The 12,270-nt window shown below is 36.9% G+C and overlaps 1 protein-coding gene across 1 annotated transcript in view; it reads right to left on the reverse strand.

The window, feature by feature from the left end:
• Nucleotides 1–2,431: 2,431 nt before the first annotated feature.
• Nucleotides 2,432–12,270, reverse strand: part of LOC102583003 (translation initiation factor IF-2-like) — an 11,114-nt gene continuing 1,275 nt past the window's right edge. The window contains 3 exon segments of the mRNA XM_015313002.1: nt 2,432–3,157; nt 3,424–3,522; nt 3,525–3,666. Coding sequence (XP_015168488.1) covers nt 2,772–3,157; nt 3,424–3,522; nt 3,525–3,666 — 627 coding nt within the window. The 3' untranslated portion in view covers nt 2,432–2,771.

Consider the following 12,270-nt stretch of genomic DNA (forward strand, 5'->3'; position numbering starts at 1 on the left):
CTTCAAACATTTTAAAAAAAGAATATGAAAATTTGGATGACTCTCCAAATTTCATTTGTGTCACATAAATTGAGATAACAAAAATAACATATATTGGGTCCATTTTAATTTATTTGTCTTGTTTTTTTTGTTTTTTTTTTATATTTAAAAATTGCGTAAAAATACTATAAATCATGATAATTGACAATATAAAATATGTTTTGAAAAAAATACAAAAAATTCCACTGATTCTTGAAGTGAATCTATCGTAAAAATACTATAAATCATGATAATTGACAATATAAAATATGTTTTGAAAAAAATACAAAAAATTCCACTGATTCTTGAAGTGAATCTATCGTAAAAATACTATAAATCATGATAATTGACAATATAAAATATGTTTTGAAAAAAATACAAAAAATTCCACTGATTCTTGAAGTGAATCTATCGTAAAAATACTATAAATCATGATAATTGACAACATAAAATATTTCAAAAATGTTGTATGTGGGTAGTCTTATTATGCCTTAAATAGCGTCAAAGGAAGTACAGGTTTGTGATAAAATAAACTTATTCCTTTATCCACGCAAACAATCGCTTCAAAAACTCGGTTATTAGCCCCAAAACATACCATTTATATTATTGGGTCCGTGCATAGCACGGGCCACATTATCTAGTAAGTATATGAACATCAAATTTTTTAACATGAACAACCCAAATAAAATTTCTCCTTTTAGATTATTGTAAGCCAAATCAATATGCTCAAGACTTCGATAGTTGGTAAACTTTTAAGGATTTCACCAATTAAATTCATATTTCATTCTTTTTTTTTAATCTTTTCAAACTCCAACAATATTCTCATCAGAAAAAACCATTAAATACCGAACCTAGGTATTCAAGATTGGCTATGTTATTGTGTTTTACCGAAAAAATAAAGTTCATATGCATATATAAGATCTATAGCTCCGTCAAATTTTCGGTTGGCGACGGATATCTCTGAAAAAATTGTTCCCCAAAATCAAGATATTGAAGTTTTTGAAGCCGATGAATATCCAATGGTATGAGACCCACAAATTAATTTTGAAAAAGGTCCAAATATTGCATGTTGAAATAGTTGTATAAGAAAATTGGGAACTTAGATTAAGAAACTAAATTTTTTTGAGGTTACAGATGGAACTTGGAGTTTCCACTTCAATGGCAGAAAATTTTTAGTCAAAGAAAAGGATAGAAAAGGAAAAGAAAAGAAGAAATCGGCTGAAAAAGAAAAGAAAAACATAGAAGGGAAATAGAATAAAGAAAAGAATAATTATATTTTATATAAAAAAGTACCATATATGTTACGTGGCACCACACGTGCAACACACTGCTTACCATAAATCTGGGTGTGACCTTTTAAGGGGCAATATATTCTACTTTTAAAATGTTTAGGGTGGGTAATAGGACCCCCGTAAAATATAAGTGTGTAGTTGAGAATTGACTAATAGATTGGGGGTTCATTTGACCATTTTCTCGAAGTATTAATATATACAATCTTGATGGATACAAGCATAATTATAAATCATGTGAATTTACTTAATTTCGTTGCATCAACGCATACAATCATATGATAGGTTGTATGCAGTCACTCAACAAACTATATTTTATTTCTCATATAACGAAATACAGTGAATTTAATCACTCTAATGGTTGTACCAACAAATACAATTTTGGATACAATCAACAATAGATCATATGAATTTACTTAATTTCGTTGTATATAATCATAATAGATTGTATACGTTCACTCAATAGATTATATTCACAATGGAGATACAAACCGAAAAAGAAGAAGACGACTTGTTGAAGATAACATACAATATACATCAATCATCACCATAATTTGGACATTATCATGAGCCCACTCCCAACACCATTGTAGCTTCAGCTTTCTTCCACCGTCCTCCACCACAAATCAATCCCGTCTTCTTTGGCGAGGACGAAGTTGTCTGTGCAAGGAGAGGGAGCATGACCAAATCTGAAAATCGTTGGTCGTCTCTAGCGATCCATCGAGACAGACAAATCATTAAAAATAAAGCTAAGTCAATTTACAAGAAGCAGAGAGTGGTACCGAGGCTAGCGGCTGTAGTGGCAAAAGAAGAGGGAAATGAGGCAAAGATGGTAAAGGAACAATTTGTGCACGTCTCAACTAATTCAGTAGGCTATGTTACTCGAACTCTTCAAAAATATCAACGAGTGCTTGTCGTATTCTCCAAAAACTATTTTTGGAGAATCCGACATAAATGCTGCACAGAAAGTGAAGAGTCTGTGCAACTTAGGTTACATGCTGAATAGTATATTCACCTCACATCCTTCTCTAATTTCTGGTATAAGCCGGGGACATACGGAGTCCACACAATCGCCTCAACAAAGAAAATGAACTAACAGGCGAGATCATGCCTCACATAACCAATAAAAAAACAATTCTACTTGTATTTCATTCACCAAACCTTAGTTCAATAGGCACTAGCATCAATGTGCTACTTTTACACATAAACTTAACTCTCTAGATCTCCAAATACCATTCACATACAGCAAAATTGTCCAGCCAGACACATTATTTTTTTTGTAAAACTTTTCTCATTTCTCTTTACCTTTTAATCTAAGCTCCAAGAACTAGTCCATAGTCTTGTGCCCTAAAGACCAAAACTTAGAGCCCAAATCTTTTTCTACATCAGCAAAACAACGATTTGGTGTACCAAACTGTTTGGAACTCGGACCATTGACGCTAATCATTCCAAGCTGGGTAGAATTTACCGCATTGGCTGCTGGTTATAATGGCTCTTCTCTTTCTTCTTTGCTGCAGCAAGCCTGGCACTCCTTGCAGCAGCCTCTGTTGCGGCAGCTCTTGCAGCACCATCTGTCTCTTTGCCGGATTTCTTTTTCTTTGCCGATGCCACCCTTTTCAGCCTCTCCTTCATATCCACCGTAGATGCATCTTCTACTTGCTCAGCTCCTCCAGTTTCCTCTGGTAGAACAGTTGCACCTACGCTGTTTGGCTGATCCTCTGATTCCTTCACCTCCTTGGATGCTTTATCCTTCTTTTTCTTCTTCTTAGCACTTTTAGGCTCTATAGCCCCACCATTTTTCTTTTCCACATCTTCTGCTGGCTGACCCTCTTTCTTCTCATTGGCAACATCTGTAATTATAAGAGAAACATTTAGGAAAATTCACCTTCAGATACCCATAGAATGAAGCTAGCCATCTTAACCACATGATGACCAACAAGTGCTAACAAAAGAAAAGAAAGTAGACATGTTTAAAAGAGTCTATAAAATGCAAAGGAATATGATATCAATCCTAAGGAGGTAGGACATCAATTTCATCACCCAACTTCGATCACTATTTACTAAGGGAGGAGATAGAAGGATAACACTGTAATCAGTAAATGAGAAGAAGAATTACCAGGTAAGTCGTCTGGACCTTTCTCCTTCTGTTCAACCCCAAAATCAGCTAAAAGCGAGTCCAATTCAGCAAGCTCCTTCTTCCTTCTCTCTTTCTTGATAGCTGTCTCTCAGTTTCTTTAGGAGCTGGTGAAGCTTCTATCTTTTGGACTACTGGATCAGCATGCTCTGGAACCTCAGATTCGTGGTCATTGTCCTCCACATCTTCATCTTCATCAAGAAGGTCGTCTTCGCTTTCGGTTTCCTGCAAGTCCAATTACAACTTCAGTATATGCACAATACTAACTCAAAAAAAGGTTCAATTTTTTATGGCTACCAAATATAGATTGTGTGTTATCTCTCCTTCATTTTCTTCTCTTCAAACTTTATATCTCCTTATAAAAGAAGATTTATCCTTCCAATTAGGAGAACAAATAGACGCAGAAACAGACATGAGAGTGAGTCAACAACAACATACCCAGTAAAATCCCACAGTGGGGTCTGGGAAGGTTGGAATGTACGCAAACCTTACCTCTATGTTGTTTCCGAAAGACCATCGGCACAAGTGCAACAAATCAAAGTATTCACAAAAAAAGGAAATCCCAGAATGAAGAACAACATGTCAAATAACAAGGAAAGCAGTACAGAGCATCCAAGGAAAATAAAAAATAACAGCAACAAATAATATTGTTAGTAAAAGAAATTATATGCACAAGGCTAATACTACGACAGACACAGCACTCCCACGAAGCCTAAACCCACCGTAAAGCAAGTCATAGCTCAACTACCTACTAACCTTATATCCTAATTTGTTACCTCCATACCCTCCTATCTAAGGACATGTCCACGATAAGTTGAAACTGCATCATATACGGTGTAATCACCTCACTTTTTGACTTACTTCTACCTCTCTTCATACTCAATATATCCCCAACCTCCCACACCTCCTTATTGGAGCATCTTCGCATATCTTCTTCACATGTCCAAACCATCTATCTCGTCTCCCTCATCTTGTCTACCACATAAATCATCCCCACTCTATCCTAAATATTATCATTCTTAATGTTATATCTCTTAGTATAACTACACATCCATCTCAACATCCTCATTTCCGCAGCTTGCATTTTCTAAACATGTGAGTTGTCGACTGGCTAAAACTTAGCTCCATATAACAAAGTTGGTTTAATCATCACTCTATAGAATTTACCCTTAAGATTTGGTGGAATCTTTTTATCACATGACTCGGGGACGAGCCTCCATTTCATCCATCGCGCACCAATATAATGTGTGGCATCATCATCATCTCCCAATTTCCTTGGATTAAAGACCCAAGATACTTGAAACTTGCTTTCTTGGGGATGGCCTATGAATAAAAACTTACTTCTACACCTACCTCACCAAATGCATCACTGAACTTGCACTAAGTATTTTGTTTTGGTCCTACTCAACCTGAACCCTATAGACTTCATGGTTTGTCTCCAAACCTTTAACGTAGCATTAACTCCACCGTAAATCTTATCAATCAGTACTATATCATCTGCAAATAACAGACCATGGCACCTCACCTTGGATATGGTGCATCAATTCATCATCACCAAGGCAAAATAACATGGTCAAGTGTTAATTCCTAGTGCAACCCCATCTTGACCGAGAAGTGTTTTGCGTCTCCTCCCACTATGCTTACTTGGGTCTTGGCTCCATCATGTCTTTCCTCACCCTGATGTAAGCTTTTAGCATACCTCTAGCCTGAAGACATCCCCATAGGACCTCTCTTGGGACTGTCGTGAGTCTACTCTACATCACTAAACACCATATGCAGGTCTTTCTTCCCCTCCCTTTACTTCTCCACTGGTCTCTCCTCACAAGATGGATAGCTTCTATAGTAGAAAAAGAATGTAAAACATGCATGGAATAAACTATTAACTTGTGAAACTCCTAGCGTCTAAAACAGAAAGGAAAAGCCTAGCTACACTTGCAGCCACAGGCCCCATTTTCCAATTTCAACAGGAGAATACTTTTAGAACCAAAAATCACACAAGGAAGTTGTCCTAAAAGATCAACATTCTCCCATAATATGGTTTTAAGTAATAACATAACACAATGGAAACAATCATCCTATCTGTCGTATTAACTATTGGAACTTGAAATTCACACTTAACAATTAATGTTTCACTTACATTAGTCTAGCCGTCGCCAAGAGTTCTCTTAGCTTGGTTAGAAACCTGTATGTTAGGGACTAAAAGAAATCGCAGATGTTCTGATGGTAGAAAAAAATCTACTGCAAAATAACCATGAAGACCGTGGATTCAATTTCAAGTAATTTAAAAAAAAAAAAATTGGAACATTGATAAAAAGAAGTAGTTGTGAATTAAAATTTAATTATAGAATTTTAAATTATAGATATGCAGTTGAAACAACTGCTCCATGTACGATGAAGTCTTCTTGAATCATGTTAGCTAATGTTGATTTCATTCCATCATTTTCAGGCTACTTAAAAGGAAATTTTATTTGTTAAATAATTTTATATATATTGGGATTTGATAAATCTTTTATATCTCTTAGAGATATAATCAATTAAAAAAGATCCATACACACACAATGGAGTCCTAGGTCCCAAAGTGGACGTCATTCCTTCTTTATAGGGCAACTTAAAGGGCATTTAATTATGTCACATAACTGAACTTGTTCCAGTGATGATGCTATTATTGTGGCCTCGACAAGAAGAAATGACAAATCACTTTAATCTCAATGACGGCGGTAGTAGAGCTGTTGCTGATTTAAGTGCTATCACTGTGTCTCTACACCGTGACGATGGTCATGCAGATGACATGGTACTGAGATTCATTTTTATCTTATTTAATTTCTCTAGAAGATTTCTTAAATCAGTGTGCACTACTGACTTTTAGGATTTCTCACAGCAAAGGTTATAGTACTCTAGATTAAGCCTTTTGTAGTTTATTTGAAGCGAAATGTCTACATAGTTATGATGAATTGAGAGAAAAATAGACTTTAAAATTGATTATGCACTAACCCCAATGCCATGATGGGAAAAAGTAGAGCAATATATATTAGCACTGAAATGGAAAGCTGGAATGGTGGCTAATCAAGGTATATCACAAGTACATGGATGCAAGAATAAAAGCTTGAACAAAGGTTGTTGTCTGTTTGACAGGTTATGTGGCTCAATCTTTTAAAGTTTGGTTCCTTTTGTTCCATAGAGGGTAGAAAATTTTACACACGAAAAGAAGTCCTTTGCAAATATTATGAGAAATGGATGAAACTTGCGAGAATATGAAATCAGGAACTGGCTAAATACTCCTCAACTAGCTTAGTACGGTCGTTCATGACTCATAATCACTTTTCAATTTATAAGATCATGTTGTACTATTACTATAATATTATGACACATCACACAAGTAAGCTATAACCTGTTATTGTCCTTTTATTTAATTGAGTGTTAGTAAATAAGATTTTGGAACATAATGAGTCCTCTCATATCTGAAAAACAGTTTTAGTCTTGTCATAGTCAAACTTCCGTTTATTGTGATTATGTGTAGTCTTAGTTTTAAGGCTGACAGAATTTAAAATCAAATTCTTTTGCACAAGGTAGTTTTTATATTGAATGGTCTTTAGCAATGTGGTCAAGTAATACAATAACAGGAATGGTCTGATGGCTTCACCAAAAGTTTATCTTCTTTAGCATTAATTGTAAGAAAATATACCCCCCACAATTTTGGCATAATTGACGGAAGTACCATCATATTTTCTTGCATATTAGTTATTTTTAAGACCAGAACATATAGATATATCTAATGGGGTATATAAGATAGAAGTTGAAATTATTGAATCACCTATGAATGAAAATTTCTGTTGAATACTTCTATTGAGCAAGGGTTACCTACTTAGTACTCTACGAGTCTACATTAAGCGGCCCTTTTTTTAAGCCAAAATATTTGTGTACGTAGTGATGATAAATTTAGAGAAAAAATAGGCTTTAAAATTGGTTATGCACTCCTAATGACGGGATGGGCAAGAGCCAAGAGTAGAGCAATATCTATTAACATTGAAATTGGATACTAGATTGGTGGCAATTCATGTAGATCAAACAATGTGGACATAATAATAAAAGCTAGAAGAGATTATCGCCAGCTTGATTATGGCTCAATGAATATGAGAAATGGACAATTTGAGTTATTTCATTCTTAGAAAAGGAAGAAGGCACCATAATATATGTACAATAGTTTAAAAAGGACATATGATAGAACTATAAAAATGCTCTCAGGCACGGCTATCAAGGTAAGTCAACTTAAAACCTAAAGCCAATTTCACTCTGTCTGTGGGCCTACTCTGGCAACTTATGACCGAAACTTTTTCAATTGGGGGAAAAGTATATTCTACAATTCAGGATTCAAATCTTATGAAATCATTAGGTGTAAATACGGTGCGGAGAAACCTAGTATGAATAGATCAAGCGAAGTCAGAATTTAATGAGGGTGAAGATTAGCATTAAAGTCTTGAAGTGCTTAGTTTCAGTATTTATTGAAGCATTAAAGTAACAGGGAAAAGTAGTTCGGAAATGGAAATTAAAGGACCACTTCTCAGAATTTTGTTGCACTCTTAAATACCACGAGAATGGTAGTTATGTCAGCTTTATTTCCATTCGAGATCTGAGCAAATCTGTCATTATTACTCCGGAATCTTCATACAAAGGAGGTTGGGGGAACATTGCACACAAAATAGCAAAGTTTATCCACGTGGCACCAGGAAAACAAAAAGCACAGAATAACAGTGAAAGACAACTTGGAACCTCTTTCAAAGAAGCCTTCAACAACAACAGATGAACGACGGAGAGGACGAAGAAGGCACAAATACAAGTTGTAGGTGATAGTATATAAATCCTGGGTGGAAGGTCGGCATCGGAGAAGGATCTGCTCAATAGATGTATTGTCGGAAAATTTAAGAACCCATTACAGGAGACTCCAATCTTGAATGGTGTAAGGAGATGGGTACGCAATACCTAGAAGTCAGCCACAGGTGTTAGTGTTTTCACTATGAACGAAGGACAGTTCTTGTTTGAACTTCCTTCAAGATTTTCGATAGAGCACGTGATGTTGACAGTGTGGATCTAGAAGAAGATGAAGCTTAATATCGACTGGTGGAAGTCAACTACGAAAGTGTTGGCCAGCAGAAGTAAGGAGAGGAGAGACTGGGTCTGGATAAGACTTCTAGTGCTACCTTTGAGCATGTGGTACCAGAAAATATTTAAGCAGCTTGGAGATCAGTGTGGAGGATTTAATGAGACAGAAGAGGAGACATCTCTCAAAAATAACCTATACTAGATTCATATCAAGGTGAAGGGCAACAGAAACATGGTACCGAAGTCGATAGAGGTGACCAGTGAAGGTTTGTGAATATTATTCCGATCTGGTGTGAAGCTCTGCTGCCAATGAAAATAGAGGGGGAAAGTGAAGGTGCAGGTTATGGTTCAGAGGGTAATGAAGGGAGAACCCTTTTTAGTGAAGGATCTAACAGTCCTCAAATCAAACCACGTGCACGTGGGCACCTCGAAAATGAGGAGTTTTCAAATTGGAAGGCACGTGAGCAGAATTCAAAATGGAAAGGGCGACTATGTGTTGTAGTGGGCCAAGTCCTAAAAGGGGGTTAATTTGGGCCTTAGAACCTTGGAAGCAAAAGAGAAGACAGAAAGTTATTCTAATTCTGAAGCCCAGGAGATGGACATAGGAAACATCGAGATAATTGCAAACTTATCAACCCAGTACACACAATAAGCTTTGAGAAATTGGGAACTCAGGATAAGGAAGAACAACAAATTTTCCAGTTCGAACAAACCAAGGAGAGCTTGGTGGCTGTAGAGTCAACAGTTGTCGAGAGAGGGGAACTGAAGAGTATACAATTGAAGCTGCAAGGAGAGAACACCAACATCGTAGCAGAAGATGCAACTCCATTGAAGATTCAATTACCAACAGAACAAAATGCTTAAACACTAAGCACGCTTATTTGGATTCAACTAGACATCATCGTGTTGATACCGAATTTGGAGTTGATTTCAAAGGGTACGAGGAGAAGCCAAAAGGCAAAAGAACTTCTTATGAAGATAGATAATAACAAGCAAAAAAATAAAGAACAACAAGGGAGCAGTCAGTCATTAAAAAGAAAGAAGTAAATGAACTGAAAAGAATAATGAAGTTATATAGAGTCTTGGAGCACAAGGAAACTGAATTGTGCTAGGAAAAAGGGAATGATCAAAAAATATATTACATACCTGGTAAGCTGATGAGGTTTGCTTCCAGGTGGTGAAGGTGGAGGGGGAAATCACAGATATAAGTGAGTCAATTATGTTCAGTTGGAGGAAAGTTGGACTAGAGGAGGTACAGTCAGTATGTGGGACAAAAGCGTACGGGAAGGAGTGCTCAGCAGTGTGGAAATATATTCAGTGACTTGTAGTTTTTCTGGGAAGTGTCATGATTTCAATTGGCACCTTACAGGGGTTTATTCCCCAAATAATAGAAAGGAGAGTAAAGAGACTTGTTGGGAGATTGGGGCAGCTAGAGGCTAGTTTCAGGACCTTGTGATTGTGTAATCTGCTAAGGCTTCCAACACAGACAGACATGATCCAGAAAAGAAAAATTGCAACAGAATTAGTAAAGGAATGATAAACTTGTCTGATTTTATTGAGGATATGGAGCCAGTGGATTTAGCATTGTTAGGGGGAGTAGTTCGCTTGGAAGAAAGGTGACAGACACACAACAGCTAGACTACATAGATTCTTATTTTCAGAAGAATGGGATACAAACTTCAGGAACATCAGACAGAATATCCTACACAGAGTGACTTTTGACCACTCACCTATAATGTTAATTGGATAGTAGAAAGTCATACTTCAAGTTTGAAAATTGACGGTTGGAAACAGAGGGTTTCAATGAAAGAGCGCAAGTGTGGTGGGACTCTTTCACCTTTAGTGGAAAGGCAGACTACATTCTGGGGTGGCGAAACTAAGAGCTCTACAAGGGAAATAGAAGAAGTGGAGTAAGACTTCTCAAGGTAACTTGGGTATTCAGAAGCACAATGTTTTGAGACAGCTAACTCAACTAGAGGAGATTCAGGAACACAGAGCACTAAAGGAAGAAGAGATAGCTTCTATACTAGCACTCAATATGGAATTTGGAGACATAGCTAAAAGGGAAGAGACTACATGGAGAAAGAAATCCATGATAATATGGTTAAAGCAAGGGGATAGACACACTAGGTTTTTCACAGAACTGCAAATACTCACAAAAGAATTAACACAATTGACAAGCTAAAAGTTAGAGGGAAAATCTTGACTAAACCAGAAGAGTGCAGGAGGAGATTGTTGCCTACTATGAGAAGTTATACTCTAAGTGAGAAGATTAAAGACCACAGCTAGATATGAGGAATTGCCCCATGATAGGAGAAGATGAAAACAATTTGATGATGGCACCATTTGAACAACAAGAGATCCTCGAGAACATAAAAGCATGTGCAGGTGACAAAACACCAGGGCTAGATGGGTTCTCCCTGGCATCCTTTAGTCATTGATAGGGAATTATCAGTCTAGAGTTGGTTGCAACAGTGCAAAACTTACATAAGGTAGGAATTTTTTAAAGGAGACTCAATGCCACCTTTGTGGCTCTAATTCCTAAGAAGATAGGAGCTTTGGAGTTCAAGACTTCAGACCTAGAATATGATAGGAGGGGTTTACAAGGTCATTGCCAAGCTACTGGCAGAAAAATTGAAAAAAAGGCATACACCGACTAGTGGACAAACAGCAGACGACATTTATAAAAGGCAGATAAATCATGGATGCACTGCTGATAGAAAATGAGTGTGTGGCTGGAGTCCAGGCAAAGAAGTTAGTAGCCTGCTATTTTACGTAAGCTAGACAAACAGAAGGCATATGATCACCTGAATTGGAATTTTCTGATTCCCATGATGCAGAGGATGGGATTTGGAGCTACATGGATCAATTGGGTAAAATATTGCATTAGTACAGTTAATTCTCTTATTATTAATTAAGAGAACCCCAAGTAGTTTCTTTTCCTGCCAGAGGAGCTTGAGACACGGTGACCCTCCATCCTATTTTCTCTTTATCCTAGCAAGGGAAGGAACGACCAACATTATTCAAACAAAACCAAGGAAGAAAGGTTGGGTCAGAGGATTTCAGGTGGGCAACAGGGCAGCGAACAATGTGGAGATAACTCATCTGTAATATGCAGATGATACTTTAGTTTTTTGTGAAGAAGTGAGAGGACACATGTTGATCATGAGGGTAATATTCATCATATTTGAAGCAATTTCTGGGCTACACATCAATTGGGGGAAGAGCTTGATATATCCCATCAATTATATGTAGCGGAGGTGGAGAACTGGCAACAATTCTGGGAGGCAAAATGGGTGAGCTTCCAACAATATCTTTAGAAATGCTTTTGGGTGCCAAAAGTAAATCTAGGAGAAGTTGGAATGGAGTGGTAAAAAAGCATGAGAAGAAGTTAACTAACTGGAAAAGTCAATATCTTTCCTTGGGAGGAAGATTGACTTAGGTTAATAATGTTTTACATGCATTACCTTCTAGCATGATGTCTGTTTTCCCAGCCTCAGACAGTGTGATAGAAGAGGATAGATGCATTAAGAAGGAATTCTTCTGACAGGAAATGAAGATAAGAAAAAAAGATAAGAAAAATGGAGTTCAAGACTTCAGACCTAGAATATGATAGGAGGGGTTTACAAGGTCATTGCCAAGCTACTGGCAGAAAAATTGAAAAAAAGGCATACACCGACTAGTGGACAAACAGAAGACGACATTTATAAAAGGCAGATAAATCATGGATGC

This window comes from Solanum tuberosum, unplaced genomic scaffold, assembly GCF_000226075.1.
Source record: "Solanum tuberosum cultivar DM 1-3 516 R44 unplaced genomic scaffold, SolTub_3.0 scf00225, whole genome shotgun sequence".
In the NCBI taxonomy this organism is placed as follows: domain Eukaryota; kingdom Viridiplantae; phylum Streptophyta; class Magnoliopsida; order Solanales; family Solanaceae; genus Solanum; species Solanum tuberosum.